Here is a 20,105-nt window from a genome sequence, read left to right as displayed (position 1 = left end):
TAAGCTGGGATGAGAAGCAGGCCCTCTGTAGGGCTGGCCTGAGTGGTGTGCTTGAGAAGTTCAATGTTTTTTACTATGTACCTGCTTTTGTATTTATGTGTCTGTCTCAAATATTCAGATGAATCCAATATTTAATTTTTAGCAGAAGGGGCAATTAAGGACTCAGAGTATTAAACCTTCCATCTGCTCTTTGCTGATGATTGCTGGAAATGAGGAGTTTGTGATGTGAGAACAGAGCTGAGCACAAAGTCCCCGAGCCCCCAGGAGCCACGGTGCTGCTGCTGCACCAAGTTGGGGTCTCAGAAGGGCCCCTGGGGCTTGATGGGGCTTTAAAAACCAAAAGCTGTTCCTCCAGAGCTGCCTGGGTCATCCTCTGCCCCTCCAGACCTGGCAGTTCCTCTGTGCTCCCCCAGCCCAGCTGGGTTCCCCCGTGCTGGCTGTGCTGGGACACCCAGCCCTGCCCTGGAGGGATCCACGGGGGCTGTGAGTCCTCCCCGGCTGTCTGGCTGTCTGTCCATCCTGCCCTCCCTGCAGCATTTCTGCCTTTGTTACTCCAGGCCTGTCCCATGTACGCCCTCCCTTTCCATGTGGAACTGTAAGGTTTCTGTTCTTGACATTTTAATAAACTTTGATTTGAAAACCGAGGCTCGTGAGCACATCAGGCTGTTGGAGGAATGTATTTAAGGACACAAACTGACAGTTTGAGAGTGTTGCCATGACAGTGATTGGGACACAGCAGCATCCTTAGGTTGGTGCAATCCCAGTAAAGCACACAAGAGCTCAGTGACAGGTAAGACCCTCCTTCTTTTTACAGCTGGGACAGTTTTGTTCAAGAATTTAAAGTCAAATCTATAAAAAATAATTTTAAAGTTGCATTTAGTTCTTTTAACTAATGGGACTCAGGGGTGAGCATAAGTGGAGTTCTGTGCTCCAAGGATTTACTGTCCAGTTGCTGGAGAAGTCAGGCACAGTTGAGCATTCACAGGTTCAAGGTGCCACTGGAATTCCATGCAGGGAGCTCAGGAGAGCAGGAGCTGCAGAGGAGCATTCACTGCTCACCCGCAGTGCCCAGTCAGGAGCAGACCCCGAGTTCCTGCCGTGTCTCCACGGAGGAGCTGCAGACTCGAGTCCAGTCAATAAATCCTGGGGAAAACCCTTGAGGAGCAGAGATTCCACCCTCCCTCCCCGGTGAGCCGTCCATGGCCGCCCCGTGCTCCTGGTGGGGAAGTTTTCCTGATTAACCTCCAGGCTGCCCGTCCCAGGGGCAGAATTCCAAAGCCCATGGCCGAGGGGCAGGTGCCACCCCGGGGACAGTGACAGATCCCTGGCATTCCGTGGCTCAGGGCAGGCGCTGTGCAGAGCCCCGAGAAGGCTCCAAGGCACACCAGGATCGGATCCATCCGTGCTGTGAACTCCTCATGGCCCCCGAGGGTTTCACTGGAATTCTCTGCTTTTGGGCTGGTTTTCCTGACAGGATTTACGAGAACACTTTTTCCACTCGGGTTTCCAGCCATGTGGTAATGAAGGGTCTCGTCCAGGCTCTGTGCTGGGCTTGCCAGAGCTGGGGCAGGCTGCAGTGAGTCCGTGCAGAGCTGGGGGCTCTGCTGTCACCCCGGTGTCCCAATCCCTGCTGGACATGGGCGGTGGGAGGAATTCAAAACCTCAACACCTCAGCCAGAATAAAGAGTGAACTGGCACGGCCTGGAACGGGTGCTTCAGGCCAAAGCTGGGTGCCAGGGCTGGACGGGTGCCAGGGAAGGCTCTGCCATCCCAGAGCTTCAGCTGCAGCCTGGCCTGCCCAGGAACACTGGGAATGCTGCAGCAGCAACAGCTCTGGAACTGGGACAAGGATGTCAAACCTGGGGCTGTCCCTGCCCATGGCAGGGTGGGACTGGAGGCCTCTAAGGGCATTTCCAACCCAAACCACTCCGGGATTCTGTGGAACCAACTGGGAATTCTTCTACACAAAGAGAAACTGAGTGACAGACACAAATCTGCTTTTCCACTAATGCCCCTTTTATTCATTTCTCTAACTTCTTATTTTGTAAAGAAATTCTGTAGCCAAAACCAAAGGGTCTCTTCAGAAAAACCCCAAACAACCCACAAAAAAAAAGCACCAGCAAAGTAAACCTTGATTTTAAACCACAACACAACAACCTCAAAGGATCATTAAATTATTTCCCAGTGTCTCCAGCCACACTTCCTGCCTCCATGATTTGTGCTCCTGCAGAGAAGACCCACATTTACAATAAATCATGTTTAAAGAGTTTTGAGTATGGGAATGAGCTGCTGCTACCTCATAAAAAGGCAGCAAAGCACTGGGTTTTAACTGATACCATCTCATTAAATTTAAAAAGTCACATCTCTATCACACATCTAAAGAATGGGTTTATAAAGTGTCCAAGTCCATTTTTTCTTCGCTGCCTCCACTCTCTTCCCTTGGCACTTTGGCCATTTATCACCACTGCACAACAAAGATTTAGAAGGGGCAGAATCTTCAGCTACCGAGAAGGCAGTGGGGAAACCCAATGGGGAACCATTCATTCCCTGCTTGGAGTGAGCCACCTGCAGAGTCTGTGCCACATCCCTGTGCTGGGACAAGGTGCAGTCACAGCAAGGCCCCGCAGCTGCCTGGGAAGGTGTCCCTGGCAGGTGTTTCCTTGGCTGTCTCAAATTCCAGAACTCTTCCCAAACCAGGTGTTTCACTGTGGGGGAGCTCCTGCTCCGGCTTCAGCTGAGAAACACTTCCCAAACTGCCAGTGAGGCTGCAGTTCTTGTCCTTAAACGCTGCAGTGTCCATGCAGGACATGATTCCCAGCATTCCAAGAATGATGATTTACATTCACCTTTGCTTCAGCATTAAAAAGGGAGTTCAAGGAGCACTGTGAAAGTGCCTGCAGAACATAAAGCCATCCAAGAATCGATGGCAAACCCGTGTCCTGGGACTCGGCAATTCAGGAGACATTGGAAAAGTTAATTCTGGAATTCCTAACTGAGGGTGCTTAACAGGGTGGGTTTTCAGATGGGTAAGGAAAAGTTCTTGGGGCCAGACTCTGCCCTATGGGAATCTGTTGGGTCCTCTTCCCATGCATCCACTGCCTGTGCCTGCACAGAGGAGCCAGGGTGGCATCTCCCCTTTCTCCTCAGGCTCCTCACCAGGCTCCACCTTCCCTCCATGTCCGTCATTCCAGAGGCTCTGGGCCTGTGCTGCTGTGGAAGTGATGGGGGCTCCCTCCAGGAAAAGGGAATTCCTGCTGAGCCCTGTGCCCGACGGACACACAGGAGTGGGGGCACTGAGGACAGAGCTCCCCAGAGCAGCTCCGTGCACTCTTTCAGGCCTTGCACAAGGTTTGGGCAGGGAATTCCACCCCTGGAGCAGCAGCAGCCATCTGGCATTTCATTGGGAATCCAGGGAGTGCAGACAACACCTGACACTCCAGGGAAGCCCCCATCCTTACACAGGCAAAATCCAAACACAATCCAAGCCTGGGGCCACGTGTAATGGCTTTGGCACTTGGCAGGATGGAGCTCAGCAACCTCCTCCTCCTCATGGCTCATCCTCATCTGGCCAGGCTGAACTGGGAAAAGCTCCATAAAACCATCCAAGAGCCCTACAGCTGAAAAATGCAGTTTGGAATTCAGGAGTCACTTCCCAAGCCCCAGCCCTGTGTGCAGAGATAACTGGGAGCACATTTGTTTATTTAAACCCCAGAGAGGAAATCATAAAAATGTTCATTTGTAAAATGTAAACTCATCACTGTTTCCTTGAACCACACACGTGTCACCTCCCAAAGTCCTCTGGGAGAGCAGACAGGACAGTCAAAGCCTCTGGAGCCAGGAGATGCAGTGGAATGTGGAACATGGGGAATGCTGTCACCAAGGGAAGCAGCTACAGCTAAATGGGGTTTTTGGCAATGAACACTAATTCAGGGAAGGATCATTCCCTCAGGATTGCTCTGGCACTTCCAGCTGCAGAGGAATTCAGTTTTCTTCATCTGAGGAGAGACCTTCAATCTCATCCCTGTCTCCTCCAATGGCCATCCAGAAGGCTTTGGCCACCTACAATGGCAAAAGAGATGGGAAAGGGAGAAAATTCCCATGACATGACTGAAGATTTTGTATTTCCCATCCAAAGAGCAGGAACTGAGCAGCAGCTAAATCTGGCAACCAGGTCTGTTAGTGCAACACATCCCCTCTGAGGTGAAGGAATTTCAGCAACACAGAGGCAATGATTCAGGTCATGGGAGGCACCTGTGCTACAAAACCTGTGCCATTCAAGGCATCATTACATTGTCCAGGAGATCCAGACTTTTCCATTGACTTGTGGAAGCTGGCCAGCACCCCCAGTGACTGCAGGGCTTTCAGCTCAGAATTCACAAAGGGGAAAGTCTTTTTTATGGCAGTGGGGTGGAATGAGATGATCTTTAGGGTCCCTTCCAACCCAAACCATTTCAGGATTTTATGCTTTTCTGATATTTCAAACTTCCAGGTTATTCAGGTTTTGGGAGATACCTGGCAAGTCTTCCCTAGGACTGTGTGGTTTGTTCTCACTACTCTTAATCCAGGAACTCTGCAGGAGCAGGAACTGTGGCTTGGAAAGAAATCGCCCATTTTACTGATCCCGCCCCAATTCCCAGGGCTCACCTTCTCTGCATGCAGCTTCCTCTGTTCGTGAGGCAGCGTGGCAGCTTTGTCTGTGGGGAAGGAGAGGAGTGGGGCTGTGAACTCAGGAGGGAGCAGAGAGCAAATCCTGCACCTGACCTGGGAACTGCAGAGCAGCTCCCGCACCTGATCTGGGAACTGCAGAGCAGCTCCTGCCCTGGATCTGGGAACTGCAGAGCAGCTCCTGCCCTGGACCTGGGAACTGCAGAGCAGCTCCTGCACCTGAGATCTGGGAACTGCAGAGCAGCTCCTGCCCTGGATCTGGGAACTGCAGAGCAGCTCCTGCACCTGATCTGGGAACTGCAGAGCAGCTCCTGCACCTGATCTGGGAACTGCGGAGCAGCTCCTACACCTGATCTGGGAACTGCAGAGCAGCTCCTGCCCTGGACCTGGGAACTGCAGAGCAGCTCCTGCACCTGATCTGGGAACTGCAGAGCAGCTCCTGCACCTGGATCTGGGAACTGCAGAGCATCTCCTGCACCTGATCTGGGAACTGCAGAGCAAATCCTGTACCTGACCTGGGAACTGCAGAGCAGCTCCTGCCCTGGCTCTGGGAACTGCAGAGCAGCTCCTGCCCTGGCTCTGGGAACTGCAGAGCAAATCCTGTACCTGACCTGGGAACTGCAGAGCAGCTCCTGCACCTGATCTGGGAACTGCAGAGCAAATCCTGTACCTGACCTGGGAACTGCAGAGCAGCTCCTGCACCTGATCTGGGAACTGCAGAGCAGCTCCTGCCCTGGACCTGGGAACTGCAGAGCAGCTCCTGCCCTGGATCTGGGAACTGCAGAGCAGCTCCTGCACCTGATCTGGGAACTCCCAGTGCAACATCTGCTGCTTTCAAGAGCATTATCAAGATAAAGGACAAATGAATGGAAAGAGCAGCTACCTCTAAAGGACTTGAGGCAGAAGAACAGGAATTTCACAGCTTCCCAAGTCACTCCTGGCTCTCTCTGAGCCCCTGCAGGAGGTGCCAGAGCTCAGGTCCATTTCTCCTGGTGTGTTACCTTTCATTTCTTTCAGCTTTGAGAAGAGCCTTTCGAAGTTCTCCAGGTCCCCATCCCTCGTGGTCAGGCTGGCCAGCTCCTGGATGTCCATATCCAGCATGGGATCTGAAATACAGCTTGGTTGAAGAGAAATGATTCTGGTTTCTCAGCAGAAAACCAGGATTTTAACAGCTGCAAATCCCATTTGCAAATTCCAATGTCATAAGAGAGAAAGAAACACTTAATTTACTGATTGCTCATAAAGACAAATCATGGCATTGTTACAGTGATGATTAATTTTATGGAAGAAATCCTTCCATGTCAGTGTGGGCAGGCCCTGGCACAGGTGCCCAGAGCAGCTGGGGCTGCCCCTGCATCCCTGGAATGTCCAAGGCCAGGCTGGACAGGGCTGGAGCACCCTGGGACAGGGGAAGGTGTCCCTGCCATGGCAGGGGGTGGAAGGGGATGAGCTTTAACCCAAAATATTCCAGATTCCATGATTCTGTGATACACGACATGTGACTCATCCAGTATTTAAGATTTCTTAAATCTTAAATACTGATTGCAGGATGATCTGTCCACACAGAGTGAATCAAAGAGTGATGAGCTGATGAAGAACATCACAGATCCAGATCTCACACAGGGCTGGTAAGGCAGTCCCCTCCCCTGCAATGCTGCAGGGATTCCAGGCCTCTCCTGGCCCTGGCAGTGCCGTGTGCCCCAGGTTGCCCTGTGTCCCTGCTGAGCTCACCTGCAGCACTGTCAGGCTCCAGGCTGTGTGTGCCAGCTCCATCCTCTCCACCATCTGACTGGGACTCTTCCCTCTCTCCTGGGGATGGGTTGGACTGTCAGGACACAAAGATATTTCAGTATCCAGCAATGCATGAAAAAACATCAGCAGCAAATCAGGTGCTCCCTGCTTTTCCTTCAAACCCTTGCACTTTATCTCAAAGTGTTACTGCACAACCTGTGCCATGGAAAGCCCCTTCTGCAGCACTGGGAATTGGTGCTGCATGAAGGCATTTCAGGATGGATTTGTTGGGGTTTTTGCAGTAACACCATGGAATGACAGGTTTTGTTGTGCCCCAAAGGGGATAATCTGGATATAATCAAACCCATCTTGAATGGAGCCTTTAGTGCTCTTTCCTCTGGCTCTGTGGCACAAGGGGAGGTCCCAGCCACCCCCCAATGGAAGAAGGCAGGGCCTGAGCAGAGCAGGAAGCAGCAATTACTGGAATTACTGGAATCACTGTTTACTTCTGTCTCCGGGGTCTCTCCACAGCCACGGCTCCTGTTTGCTCCTGCCAAGGTGCTGAGGAGACCAAAGCCCTGGGTCCTGTCTGCAACAAAGCACAAAGTGCAAAATTACTGCCAATACTGGGGCTGGCCAGGTGGGAGAGGGGGTATTCCACAGCACCACGGAAAACTCTGCCAGAGCACTTGAAAACACATTTTAAGCAGAAATTTCACACCAGTTCTAAGCTTTCAACTGTGTCTGCACCGTTAGCTGCTAAATATTCCCCCCAGGGAAGAGAATGTGAGCCACAGGAGATGTGGGGTCTTTTTAGAGCTTGTTGGAAGCCTCTGCTCCATTGGGATCTGAGCTGGTAAATTCCAAATGACACAGCTGGAAAATCCAGAAGCAGAATCTGCTGCTGCTGGTGCCCAGGTTTAACCCCCATGGGAAGCAGCCCCGAGTCTGAGGTTGGATTCAGGAAAGGCAAGGAGAGCCTCTGCTCACAGCCTGAACAGGCTGAGCACAACAGTCATGGCAAAGAAAACTGTTAAATATCCAATTCAGAATTCCTGGGTGGAGTCACCCATCAAATCCAGGGCTTCTTCTCACTGCAACGTGCTCTGGGTTCTCCCCACTGCTGGCCTAGGGTGTATCTCAATGCTGTTTTAAAACCCAACCTAAAAAGTGATTTCAAACCCAAACAGTCATCTGAGATAATAAATGTGGTGCAGTATTTTTAATTTGAACTGTCTGTATTTTTAAACCTGTTTTATATAAAAGTATGTGCATAATGGGTGATATGATGAGGTGTTTTTTACTAAGTCAGGTTTTTTTAAGTCAGTTTACTACTCAATACAAACTGGCCTTGCACTGAGTAGTAAATATTTTCAGTTATACAAGGCACTCAGGAGATTTTTCTGCAAACCTTTGTATTTTAGTCAACTAAAACTGAAAAAATGTGAAGTTATTGTACCAGAAATAGCCAGGAAACAATGACTTCTGCCAGAAGAGAGATTTAATGTTACTTTTTAAATGAAGTATGTTCTAAATTATTACACTCATGACTAAGCTCTAGACTCAACTGTTGAGGTGATGTCATTTGGATGCTCTGCCCAAATTTCCTTGCCATTTCTGCAGCCTCTCCTTCTGAGGGGCTGGATGTGTAACTGGGCCCATCCAGCACTCACACAAACACATCTCCATGTCAGAATTCCTGAGTCCCGTTCCCTGCTCCTGCAGCTGATCTGTTCTGCTCCATCCCTGGCAGGTGTTTGGGGCCACTGGCTCTGCTTTGTCCCCTTTTGCTGCTTTAGCAGATCCCTGGCCAAAGGGGTGGGAAGAAGTGAAGCAGTGGAGCTGAATGAATTCCCTGGAAAACCTCCAGCTGCCCATGAAGCCCAGCAGGTCAGTGAACAGGGACTGCAGGATAAAGTTTGGGATTTGCATCCCAAAGCAAAGCAGCTTCCCCAGTTTCATGGGCTGAGCTGAGAGCTGGCTTTGGGGAAGCTGTGAAGGTGGACATGGAGCCAATTTCTGAGTCACCTCAGGCAAGGTTGGACACTGCAGTGCAGAATGTCCTGGAGAAAGAACATTCCCACACTGGCAGAGGGTGGATGCAGTGATCTAATCATGGCCCTCGTTCATAGCTGGGATTAGAGTCTGTCCTGCACAGAAACATGGCAGTGGCTCCACATTCCCTCCTCCAACACTGCAGAACCTCAGCCAGAGTTATTACAAATGTCATCCCCTTCTGAAAAACCTGGAGTGTGCAAGAGGGATCTCTGAACAGCAGCTATTTGTCCCTAGGTCCACGTTTAGGGAGGAGGCAGACACAACACTTGGTTGCAGGCACACCCTTGGAAAACCCTTCCTATAAACTCCATTTATTGGATGTAGAAGTTATTGCAACTTCTGGGTGCAATTTGGGAAGTGGGTGATGCCTTACACAGCGTTCTTGAGGCAGGAAAGCCAAAAATTAGCTCATCCCACTTACTGGAGGAGTCAGTGGCTATGGTGGGGCCCAGAGCAGCTGGGGCTGCCCCTGCAGGGGTGCAATGGGATTTAGGGTCCCTTGCCACCCAAACCATTCCCCATTCCATGTTCTCTGTAGTGGCACAGGAATCACTTATGATGCTCTGAACATGGATTCAGCATTCCCAGATTCCAGTTTCATGGCCAAGTATTTCCCACCACCTTTACCTATTATCATTCCTCCTGTCTGTCTCTAGCTGACACATGGTGATCCTTACACATAAAACTGGAATTAACACATCAAAATTCACCATTTGTTTAAATGGCCTCCCTAACTCAGGTTAATTAGCTGTGATTAGAGCCAGGCTCATTCCTGGCCCCACCTGAGGTAAGCAGCTTCACCTGGGATCACTCAGGCTGGGATTTAAGCAGGAAAGAAGCCAAGCAGCCTCTCCTGGAGGGCTGGCAATGGTTTCTCTTCTTGCCACAGAGGCTCTTGCAGAGACAGGGAAGGTTAACAGCAGTTTAATACCTCTGTGGGGAGGGAAATGTGTTACCTGGAGAATCCCTCACGTTCTCCTGCTCAAGAAAACTTCCAGAGACTGAAGGGAGCCCCAAGGCCTGGAGAACCAACCCTACACCAGCTCCAGGGAGGATTTGTTCCTGGCAGAGTCCCAGGTAAGGCTGCTCCTTTGGCCTGGAGTAGAGATAACGCTGCTCCATTTACTCACAGAGCACGTGGGATTCCTTACTTGGTGTAAATTTGCTTCTAATTCAACTGTGCTACATTTAATTCTTTTTATGGAACTGTGTGAGAACAATGCATCTAATGGTGAGAGAAAAAAACCTGAAGTTTAAAATTTTAACAAATAGGTGTGTGAAAAACCCTGCAGCTTGACAAGAATTGTGTTGGGGCTTAATGCAATAAAATAATGAGTCTGGTGTTTGTGCTTGAAAAAGGCTATTCCTGCTCTGTCTGTAAATTTAAATTCTCATGGAAACAGGTGTTTGAATTAAGGCTGCACCTAACAGTGCTGTAAGTATTTGCTAGTAGACATTTACTACTGGCACTCTCTTAGGGTCTCTGGTAACTCTTCCCTGCATGGTTCCCAACCAGCCAGGAATTGCAGGTCATTTGTAGTGGAAAAGCTAAAGTTGGATTTACATGGCAGCCAGTTTCTAGGATCTGGAGGAAGCTGAAAACAAAAGATATGTTACAGGTTGTAAAAAGTGTTATTTTAAGCAAAATGAGCTCAACAATTTCCCTTTGAAGGCACAGTCAGGCTGCAACACCTTCCAAATATAGCTGACTTCCTGAGGGGTTGGTGGTGGTGCAGCAGTGCTGTGAGGGGCTGGTGCTGTGCACAGAGAAAAATCAGGATTTTTCAAGGAGCCTGACCTTTACAGAACACAGCAGTGATGTGCAGGAGTTTCCCCCCTGTGAGGAACTGAGCATGTGACTAAATTCTGCTGTTCTCTAAGGTGGCATCTGGCAAATACAGGAAATGTGTTGTTAAAAAACCATTTTTAGCACAAGTGAGATAACCTGACAGCATCTGCCAAGGTTACCTGGCTCTCTGCAATGGTTACACTGAGTCAGGGCCCACCTTCACCTCAGTTCTGATGGGGAATGAGAACTCCTCAAAAAGCTGCATTAAAAAATGCAGGTTAATAATCCTCATCCTGGTTTTACTGAGTCCCAGCAAGCACCTTGCAGACACAGCAGCCTCTCAGGGCCTTCAATCATTCCACAGTTAATGGCTGTGGGAAGGGAGAAGCCACAGCAGTGGGAAATGGGACATCAGGGAGCAGAGAGGTGTTGGGAGGCTGGTGGTGGGATGAGGCTTTGTGAATAAGAAATTCCAGGCCAAGCACTCCTGAAGAGTTTTAGCTTCCTACATTTGCTGCAGCTGTTTGTGTGATTAGAAAGGCAATTAAAGGTTTTCAAGTAAATGGAAGGATCTACCCTTGTAACCACAGCATTTCCTTTTCTGATGACTGTAAGGCTAAAGTGATTTTTCCAAATTCTAATTCTACCTGATATTCAGCTTCCTCAGGAAATTATCTGGGGTTGCCCATTCTTTGCACTGTTGTAAATAAAATCTGTGGTTTCCATGTACTCAAGTGGGGTTTTCTGTAGCAAAAACAGCCCTTGAATGTTTGACATGGCTCCTTTGCTAAATCTCATCTCTGCACTTGCTATTCTTCTCCTTAGTTCAAAAATTTAAAAAACAAACCAAAAATCCTCTACAACAAATGTGGGATTTAACCTTTGCTTCTACACTGAAGCATGTATCAGTCTGATAAAGCTGATAATTACAACCTATTTCCTACTGGAGTTTGGTAGAACAAACTTTGAGTTTTCATTGCAACCTGCAGGATTAGTGGAATATTTAAATATTTATCAAATTATTGGTAGAGTGCAAGTTAAAGCAGAGAGGAAACGGGAGCAGGTGCTGGAACAGGAGCAGTTTTACACAGAAATCCTTTCCTGTGAGGGTGGTGAGGCCCTGGCACAGAGAAGCTGTGGGTGGAAGTGTCCAAGGCCAGGCTGGGTGAGCTTGGAGCAGCCTGGCACAGAGGACAAGCTGAGCTTTAAGGTCCCTCCCACCCCAAAGCACGGCAGCATTCTGTGATAGATCCACCCACTGCCTGTGACATCAAGGGGGGATGACAGCAAGGCCTGGGCCCTGCTGCTCCCTGGGGCAGGTGCCAGAGTGTGCAGCTGGGCCTGTGCTGGCCCTTTGAGCTGCTCCCTTTGAGCTCCCCAGCCTGCAGGGCCAGGCCCAGGGGCACCTACCACCCTTCATCAGCACGTTGGACCAGACGTTGGCGTTGAGCGCCTGCACGATGCGCTTCACTCCCGTGGACTCGGGGAAATCATCTGCACCAGAACACAGAGAGGGCTCTGAGAACTCCTGCAAACAGCTCCAGACACCACCCCGTGCCTCCAGAGCTGGGCTGAAGGCCCCTCCTGGCTTCTCCCAATCATTGTCAGCTCTGCTCCTGGTACAAAACACAGGTTTGTCCCCTTTGATTGGTGAGAGGCCAAGCAAATGTAAATTAATGCCTCATTCTTGGGCTGAGCTGCCAGGGATCATGAACTGGGGCTCAGCATTTTGCAGGTATCTAAATTAGGGATAATGAATTGTGGGCTCAGCATTTTGCAGGTATCTAAATCCTTTTGGTTAAATATTTAGCAGGAGGCCTACACTACGTAACATCTTTATAGCATATTATAAAATTATAATATACTTTAATATAATTATAAATATTAATAAATAATAAATAACAAACCAGTGAATTATAACAAATAATATGACAGTATATTATACTTTATAGTATATATATAAATTTTATAGCAACAGACAAGAAACTTGAATTTTTCACCCCAAGATCTTTTACAATGCTTTACAGCATAGAAATATATTAGAAAATAGATACCAGAATTATTTTTCTTTCTTTTAGAAAGTAAAGAACTTGAGACAACCATTTTAAAAGGGTGTGATGCCTGTAAAAAATGGAAAGGAATATTGCAAAGCTGTCCCCACAATATCTTACTCCAAAAGTTCCAGTAATCCCAGGAATTACAGGAACTTGAAAGCCCAGGGAAAGCATTATTCAGATTTTAATTTATTTACTGAATAGATCTGACACCACTTTGGATCAAGTCAGTTTTCCCATTTCCTCAGTTTAGTCAGCTTCCCATGTTTGTGCAGGTTGACAAAGGAAAAAAAAACCCACCCAAACAATCCTTTGGATACAAAACTGTTTTTGTTTAGAAATCAAGCTCAAGTGCCTCAGGGATCAGGTGCAGTAACTGAAACTGCCTTTAGAAATGCATTTGAGGCTGAAATCAGATGTTTTGCCCTGTGTGATGATGCTGTTTGGTTTGATATCAGAGTCATTATCAAGAGTCCCAGTTTGGAGCTCTTGTCCTGACTGTGCAAACAACTGACAATGAGTCAAAACAAAAGTTCCAGTTTATTTGAGATGAGCTGCCTGAAATGTCTGAATTTTGAGCAGAGATTGGCCCAGTGTGTTTACAGCATCTGTTGTGCCTTTTGTAACTCACCCAGAATGTTTGGGGGGTAAATAAGTTACTCACAGGAACACAGTTCCTCCTCTGCATGACTCACAGTGAATCAACTACCAGATTAAACAGCTAGGAAAGAACATGTATCCCCATATTCCACAAATTAACATCCTGACTTGTTATTACTCCCATTAAAGAAATGGTAAAGAGCTTGTTCCTGTAAATGGTAAAGAGCTTGTTCTTTACAAGAATTATTCAATAGACAAATAACTTGATTAAAGGTTACTATTTTTAAAGCAATTAGTGTTTGTTTAGTCTAAGGAGCCTTCACTTCCGATTTTCCCGGTTTCTGTGAATCAAATCTGTAAATCTCCCTCCTTGACTTAAAGGGAAACATTTTTAAAGGCATGCTGGGGAGAGAGGGACACTTCTCAGCTCCTCAAGATCCAATTTTAGTAGCCTTTAAAGGGGGGAAAGGGGAGGGATGTGTTCCAGTGAGGATTTTATAGTGAATTCTTTTTGGTGGCTGCAATGTGCTTGCAGAACCTGAAATAGAGCAAATGTTAGTGAGTGATTCCTCTCCAGCCCGCAGTTATCTCATTTTACTCCAGAGAGGTAAGGTGAAAATGCTTTTTTATGTCACTGAAGTGAGGAGATAAGGCTGATGCTGATAAGGCTGTCAGGAAATGCACAGTCACTTTTCAAGAGTGGAACACCACACTTCTGACTCTTCTTGCTGGTTTTTTTGTTCAAGTTATAAATGTTGGGCAGCCAGTGATTCTGAAACTGGTTTATTTCCTGTGTAACAGCTCCTGTTGCTCTGAAATGCTTTTAACAAGCTGCCATTTTCAGCCTATCATGTCACTGTTTGTACCAAGATGGCACAAAATAGTTTTCAAGTCTTTTTAAAACCAGAATTTTTCTGCCATCATGCACAAAAATGTTTCTTTAGGTTGATTTTCCAAGCAGAATATAAACTTCTGATGTATCAATACGGTCTTAGGGCAGTGCCAAAAAAAGGAGCAGATATTATTTTGACGTAGGTGCTGCACAAACAGCAGCTGGATTTGGGAGGGGACAGATGGAATTTCTCAGAGGAAATCACCTCCTCCCCCTCCTGACCTTTTCTAGCTGAGACTCAGCCCCACCAACCCGAGCATTCCATGCTGTAATCATGGGGCACATCAACAACTGCAAGGGGCATAACTTTACTGCAAAGGTGTTTTGGGGCACTTTTCACTCTCAAAAGGGCAAGAGAAGCAGCAGACCTACCATCTTCATCAGGCAGCTCCTCAGGGCTGAGCTCTACCAGCTCAAAGCCATGCTTGATGCACCATTCTTGAGCTTTCTGTCTGCTTACACCTAAATTGGGAGACAAAAATGGGTATTAAAGGTGCAGATTTGAGACCAGTACCAGCATATTTATCAGATGATGTAGCTGTGTTTTATTCCCTCAAAGTTGTTTGCTTGCTCTGGAGTGTATGGGAAATGTAGAGCAGCTGGCATGGATCCTCCATTCACTGTGGCTTCCAAAAATAGAGTTCAACTCCTCCTTGGAACTGAGGAATAGAATCAAATGGGTTTGCAGAGGGTACAATCAATGTAGGTGTGAATGAAGACTTCTGTTAACTCTGGGTCTGACACTGAATTGAGCTGCAGGGACACATCTGCACCTCCCAGCTTGCTGCTGTCTAGAAACACAGCAAATGTGTGAGCTCAGTGTCCAAATGTCAAAAAAATGGCATCAACAACCAAGTGCTCCCCGTGTTTTTCAGCAGGATCGAGCACATCCAGCACCAGGAATGTTTTTTAGTCCCCCTGCAGTGGCAGGACAGAGCTGACTCTGAGCAATCTGGTAAAATTCTGACTGTGTTCTAACCACATCCCACTGAAGGCTTCAGCTGCTGCTCCCCTGAGCTCTCCAGGCCAGTCTCACCCAGACTGAGAGGTAATTGCTGATGTAATTAGAAAGTCAATTATTATGCAGGCTAATGGCTCTAGGTGAGGGTGGGAGTTCTTTGGCTCTCCTACCGTTCTCAGACACCCTGTCACAAACCAGGATCATCACTTCTGGCAGCCACTCTTCTGTCAGGGGCAGCCATTCAGAGACACCCTCCAGTCCAGTTTTCTGCAGGGAAAAGAAAAGTGTTCTTGGAATACATCCTGCAATACTTTAGTTTTTAATAGTATTAGAATTGAATTATATAAAGAAATAGGCTTTTTTTGTCTCAACCTTCTGGTTTCTGCTTTTTACCAGTTTTCACTGCTGCTGGTTTAGTAGAAACAATTTTGGGTGAAATGCCCTGAATTTTATGTTTAGCTCCCTAAATTTTGTCTGTCCTAAAGGGGCCTTTAAGAAGCAGCAGCAGCTAGGAACAAAGCTGGCAGATGGATTTGCCATGGTGGCATAATGGCTCCTGAAAACCCCTCTTCCAGCTGGAGGAGAGGAGTTGAGAGAGAAGGAAACTGCTGCTATTGTTAGCAGGGAAATTGAATATTTAGTATTGAATATTGATCTTCTGCCAATGAAGAGAACAGCTTAAAGGGGATGGGTGGAGATTCTGCTTTATGGCTCTCACTGTGCTAAGGCAGGAGAATGAAGCAGAAGAGCCCTTACTGTTGTGCTGTCAAAGTACACAAGGAATGCCTGCACAGCCTCAGCGATCTCTGCAGTCACGTGGAATGTGTTTGGGACCACACAGAGATGAATATCTGCAGAATAGTATTTGTTATCTATTGTCCAGGGGTAGAAATTCACTCTTCCACTTGTTACTGCACCCACAGAAAGGTCATCTGTTCCTGTGATACCTGCAGGACAGAAAATGGGTGAGGAGAAGAGGAACAGCAGCAGCAAGAAAATCATTTGTCTAGGAAAGTACAGAGCCAATGCAGATCCATCTTTACTATAATAAACCAGTACATAATCAAGATCTTTAAAAATTCAACTCAATTTGTTACTCTGTCCCAGATTTTACTGCTTAGCTTTCAAAAGAGTTTATTTTCTAGTTTTCAATATAAAATATGACCCAGAACTGCAGAAAGCCTTTTGTTTTCCTGGAAATGCCCTTTTAAGTGTTAACCTCAAACTTAGTATCTGTAAACAGGATGTATGGAGAGAAAACCTAAGCTTTATTACAACCCTTGCATGCTCTTTGAGATGTAAAGATCTGTTTAACTGTGACTAAGAGCTGAAGGTAACTAATGAGAAAATAAACCCAGTTCCTACAATGCAGCTGTAATTCCCATGAAATTCCATGTAGGAGCTCCACCATTAAAATCCAGTGCTGTGCTCAGGTGCTGTCAAGCTCTGCCCTCCAAGGCAGGAACACTCCTGGAGCTGGAGCAGGGCTGGGAGCAGAGCATCCCATTATTCCTTGGGGGAAAGGCCAGGAAATCTTGCTCAGGCTGGATGAACTCATGGACACTTTGGAACACAGGTCAATTATTTATAAAATGGACTGAGTCATCCAGAATTGCCTGGGGCAGGAGAAGAGTTAAAGAATAAAGCCCATGGCTTTTCAAGGATTTGTATTTTAAGGTACTGACAGTTCCTGGAGCTGCTGGAACAGGCTGTTCCCCAAATAGTCTGGAGATGAATTTGAATTTATCTGTATCTGATTAGTAAAGAGACAGGAAAGCCTCCTTGCCAAGGCTGCAGTGATTTTTACAACTGAACTGCAAAGCTGAGAAATGGATCTGGTGAATGAGCACGGGCACAAGGCAGGGAGAGCTGTAAACCAGGATTATTTGCAGCCCTGAGGGAGAAATGTGACCTTGGAAACAGAAACCTGTAGCCATTTCCTCCTTAAGAGGATGAAACAGGAGTCTTCTCTCAAGGTTGCTTAAAATAAGAAGTGCCACATCAAAATGATTTTTCCAGGTTCAAGTTTGATTTATTTTGGAAGGCAATTATTTTTCAGATTATTTCAGATGATCATCTTTAATCAGATGATATTCCCTGCTCAGATTACCCAGCTCACTTTGGAGCTGGGGGACAAAGATCTGAGTCACCACAAAACAAACCCGGGTTCTGAGCTTTGTATTCTCAGAGGTTTTGTTTTGAATATGGTATTAATTTCCCTTTACTAGTGTTTTGACAGTTAAAAATAAGTAAATTAAAATCAGTCTGAGCTAACAGAATTACAAGTCAATGCCCCACGAGGCTAAGAATAAAAGGGTCCACAGGAATTACTGAAACCCAGAAAATCAGCAGTAAGACTTAGAGAGGAAAACGGGGTGAGGAAGAAAATCAGCTCCAAAGTCACCTGAGTCAGTCACCCTGACCAGGAAACCAAGGGAAAGAGCCCTCAGAAAAGGGTTTCAAAAGCTGATATGAAATTCACATCTGCCTTGGAAGGGACGTTTTTTAGAAGAGTTCATGGACAAATTGAGGTCTGAAAGCATTGCTAGAATGAGGCCATGTCCCATTTCCTATTACCTGCTGCTGGTTCCTGTATTTTGAGGGGTTTTCTTTCATCCCATTGTGCTGCTGATTACCCATCCTTCGTGCTGGGATTTTGCCAGTTCCCTGTGAAATTTCTCTCCCAGTAATTGCCCTGTTCTCTAATACCCAAGTAGTATTTCAGCACTTTTAGCACATTGTGTGTCTATTAATAATTTTTTAATGATTACAACTTCTTTTTGCAGGTTTTTTTCCCAAAGGGATTAAGATATTTACCACTTTTCATAGTGTTTTTCAGATTGAATAAATGTTTTAAGAACACAATGCCCTAAATGCTCCCAAATCCTCAGAGCTGTCAGGTACATGGAGCAGTTCCCACATTCTGGGCCTTGAGAGCCACCTGGTGGAATAAGCCATTAAAAATACTCCTAGAATTACACCAAGGAGTAAAGAGAACCCAAATATGCTGGGGAGGAGGGGAGTGGGAAAAATCCAGAAAGAAAAGGAAGAGCAATCACATCAGACAGAATGAAAACTGAACCAATCTTATTTGCAGTTTTGTCACAAATACATCACAATAATAACAGGCAGATCTATGTTGAGCACTTATAAATAGCTTTGTTTTGCCACAGTGTCCCATGAATTAAAGCATTCAGAGGAACCTAAACAAATAAAAATATATCTAGCAAGTGTACCATCAGCTGCTTCTCATCCTCAAGGCATTTCCCACTGAACAGGAGAAAAAGCCTGGAAAAAGTCTTGGAATTGGCCTGGAAAGTTCTGGCAGGTTCTTTCACCTCACCAAACCTTCCCCACTGCTGCCCCGTCCCTGCCTGTGTGTCCTTGAATGTTTTACAGTCTGCTGCCTCGGATTTAATGTCACTTGTTATACAAAGCAGGGACTTAAGATGCTGATGGTATTTATTTTATCCAATGATTTTATTTCTTTCAGGAGGATTTTAATGTAACCCAGTCAGAGGACACACAGACAAGACTCCAGATTTGGAACTGGGAGCAGTGGAAGCTGAGATATTTCAAAGTGAGTACTACTTTTAAAAATATCTGAGCTTACATTTTAAGATTTTCTCAGATTAAGTAGCTTTTTGCTCACCTACCTGTTTCATTTCACTGTGCAAAGTAATCAAAGGGGAAACCTAGAGGAACCTTGAGTAATTCCTTCCAATTTGCTTATACCTTCCTCAAAAATAAGCTAATAATAATATTTTTGTTGTGGAATCTTTAAATAATTCAGTGTCCTGCAGCTGCTTTGACAGAGAAGCCTTTGCATATCTTGTACTGTTATTTTTGTTTCAAAATGTGCTTTAATGAGGTGGAGGGAGCCAGTTCTGTGCTCCCTCCACCTCGTTAAAGGGGCAGCCTTGTGCTTGGTGAGGTCCTAAGTAAGAATTGCTCAGAAAGAGAGAAAAAAAAAAATCCAGAGAAGATTTGAGGGAGATAAATTCTACATCTCAGTGTGCACAGCAAACTGTTCATGAGCTCCCTAGAAACCAGGGCTGTCCTACCATAGGCAACCCACCAAGGCCATGAACAGCTTCTTCCTGGAATCCACCAATTTTAAAATACCAGAAATTGCACCACGGTTTCCTCTACTATCAGATCTTGTGTTCCCCTTTCGAGCCAGAAAAACAGCAACTGGTTCCCAGGAAAACCACTTCCTGCTGAATGAGTTCTATGTACTCGGTACCGAGTGTAAGCTGCAATTCCACCAGCTGCAGGACAGACCGAATTTTTAGCTTTGCTTTTTAGTCCTTCCGCACTGAGAAAGAGGTGAATTATTTCCTTAAAGCACTGAGGAGGCTCCTCGCACCCTCTGCCAGGGGTCGGGGGCTGCGATCCCCCTGTCCTGAGGGGACAACTGAGAGGAGACCTTAACGGGAAAAACGAGAACCTGAGGGCAGAACTGAGATCCTGAGGGGAAAATTGGGATCGTGAGGGGACGGCGGCGACCCTGAGGGGAAAATTGGGATCGTGAGGGGACGGCGGTGACCCTGAGGGGAAAATTGGGATCGTGAGGGGACAGCAACGACCCTGAGGGGAAAACTGGGTCCGTGAGGGGATGGCGGTGACCCTGAGGGGAAAATTGAATCTGTGAGGGGATGGCGGCGATCCTGAGGGGAAAACAGCCCCCCTGAGGGCCGGGGCTAGAGGGAGCCGCTGCCAGCCCGGTTCGCGCGGGTGCGGGCAAGCCGCGGCCCCTGGTTCCGCCCGCTGGGGCGCCGCGGCGGCCCCGACTCACGTTTGACGAGCTCCTCGGGCGCGAAGCCCGCGGCACAGCTGGTGAGCAGCGCCAGCGGCCGCGCTGCCGCCGCCATGGCGCCCGCGCCGCGCCCCTTCCGCCGCGCCGCTACCACCGCCCGCGGGGGGGGCGGCTGGGGGAGGGACCGGGCGGAGCGCGGGCTCGGCCCCGCTGGATGCGCCGTCCCCCCCCCGGCGGCGGGGCGGATGGTGCGGCCCAGCCGGCGCGTCCCGTTGCCGGGAGCGGCGGTGCCGCCATGGCCGCGGCCGGAGCGGGGCCGGCGCTGCCGGGTGGGTTCGGACAGCGCCGGGACCGGCACCTCCCTGCCCGGACCGGCCTCTCCTGCCCCGGCAGAGCAGCCGGGACACCCCGGGTCATCCCTGGGCTGAGCGCAGCGCGGCCGGTGCTGTGAGGGGACGGGGGACGCGCGGGGCTCGGTCCTGCCTGAGGGGCAGCGGGTGGGAGCGGGGCTCGGGCTGTGGGTGCTGCGGGGCTGGGGAGCTCGGAGCTGCTTGGATAAAGTGAATACTCGGGTTTGACATGGGCTGGGCTCTCCT

General features: G+C 47.8%; 2 protein-coding genes across 14 annotated transcripts in view; one reads left to right on the top strand and one right to left on the bottom strand.

Moving 5' to 3' along the window:
* Positions 1 to 1,995: 1,995 nt before the first annotated feature.
* Positions 1,996 to 19,701, bottom strand: AAGAB (alpha and gamma adaptin binding protein). Of its 2 annotated transcripts, XM_054641973.2 has the most exons (10): positions 19,549 to 19,701; positions 15,507 to 15,697; positions 14,921 to 15,017; positions 14,162 to 14,251; positions 11,654 to 11,737; positions 6,903 to 6,985; positions 6,397 to 6,490; positions 5,667 to 5,771; positions 4,645 to 4,694; positions 1,996 to 4,059 (listed from the first exon to the last, which is right to left on the bottom strand). In XM_054641973.2, exons 1-10 carry the CDS (start codon positions 19,622 to 19,624, stop codon positions 3,982 to 3,984), a joined length of 948 nt encoding a protein of 315 aa, XP_054497948.2. In that variant the 5' UTR covers positions 19,625 to 19,701; the 3' UTR covers positions 1,996 to 3,981. The 2 variants fall into 2 exon arrangements, with proteins under 2 accessions (XP_054497948.2, XP_077041840.1); XM_077185725.1 differs by lacking the exon at positions 11,654 to 11,737.
* IQCH (IQ motif containing H) overlaps positions 19,690 to 20,105 on the top strand; it is a 53,642-nt gene continuing 53,226 nt past the window's right edge. For 8 of the 12 annotated variants that reach the window (XM_077185715.1, XM_077185714.1, XM_077185713.1 and 5 more), the window contains exon 1: positions 19,690 to 19,838. The gene's annotated coding sequence lies outside the window, so the exon portion shown is untranslated. Of the gene's footprint in view, positions 19,952 to 20,105 lie in introns of all 12 variants that reach the window. The other 4 variants (XM_077185711.1, XM_077185710.1, XM_077185709.1 and 1 more) reach the window with 4 other exon arrangements.

This window comes from Agelaius phoeniceus, chromosome 13, assembly GCF_051311805.1.
Source record: "Agelaius phoeniceus isolate bAgePho1 chromosome 13, bAgePho1.hap1, whole genome shotgun sequence".
Lineage (NCBI taxonomy): Eukaryota > Metazoa > Chordata > Aves > Passeriformes > Icteridae > Agelaius > Agelaius phoeniceus.
Note: the sequence above shows the minus strand (reverse complement) of the source record. Positions and strands in the feature narration are given on the sequence as shown.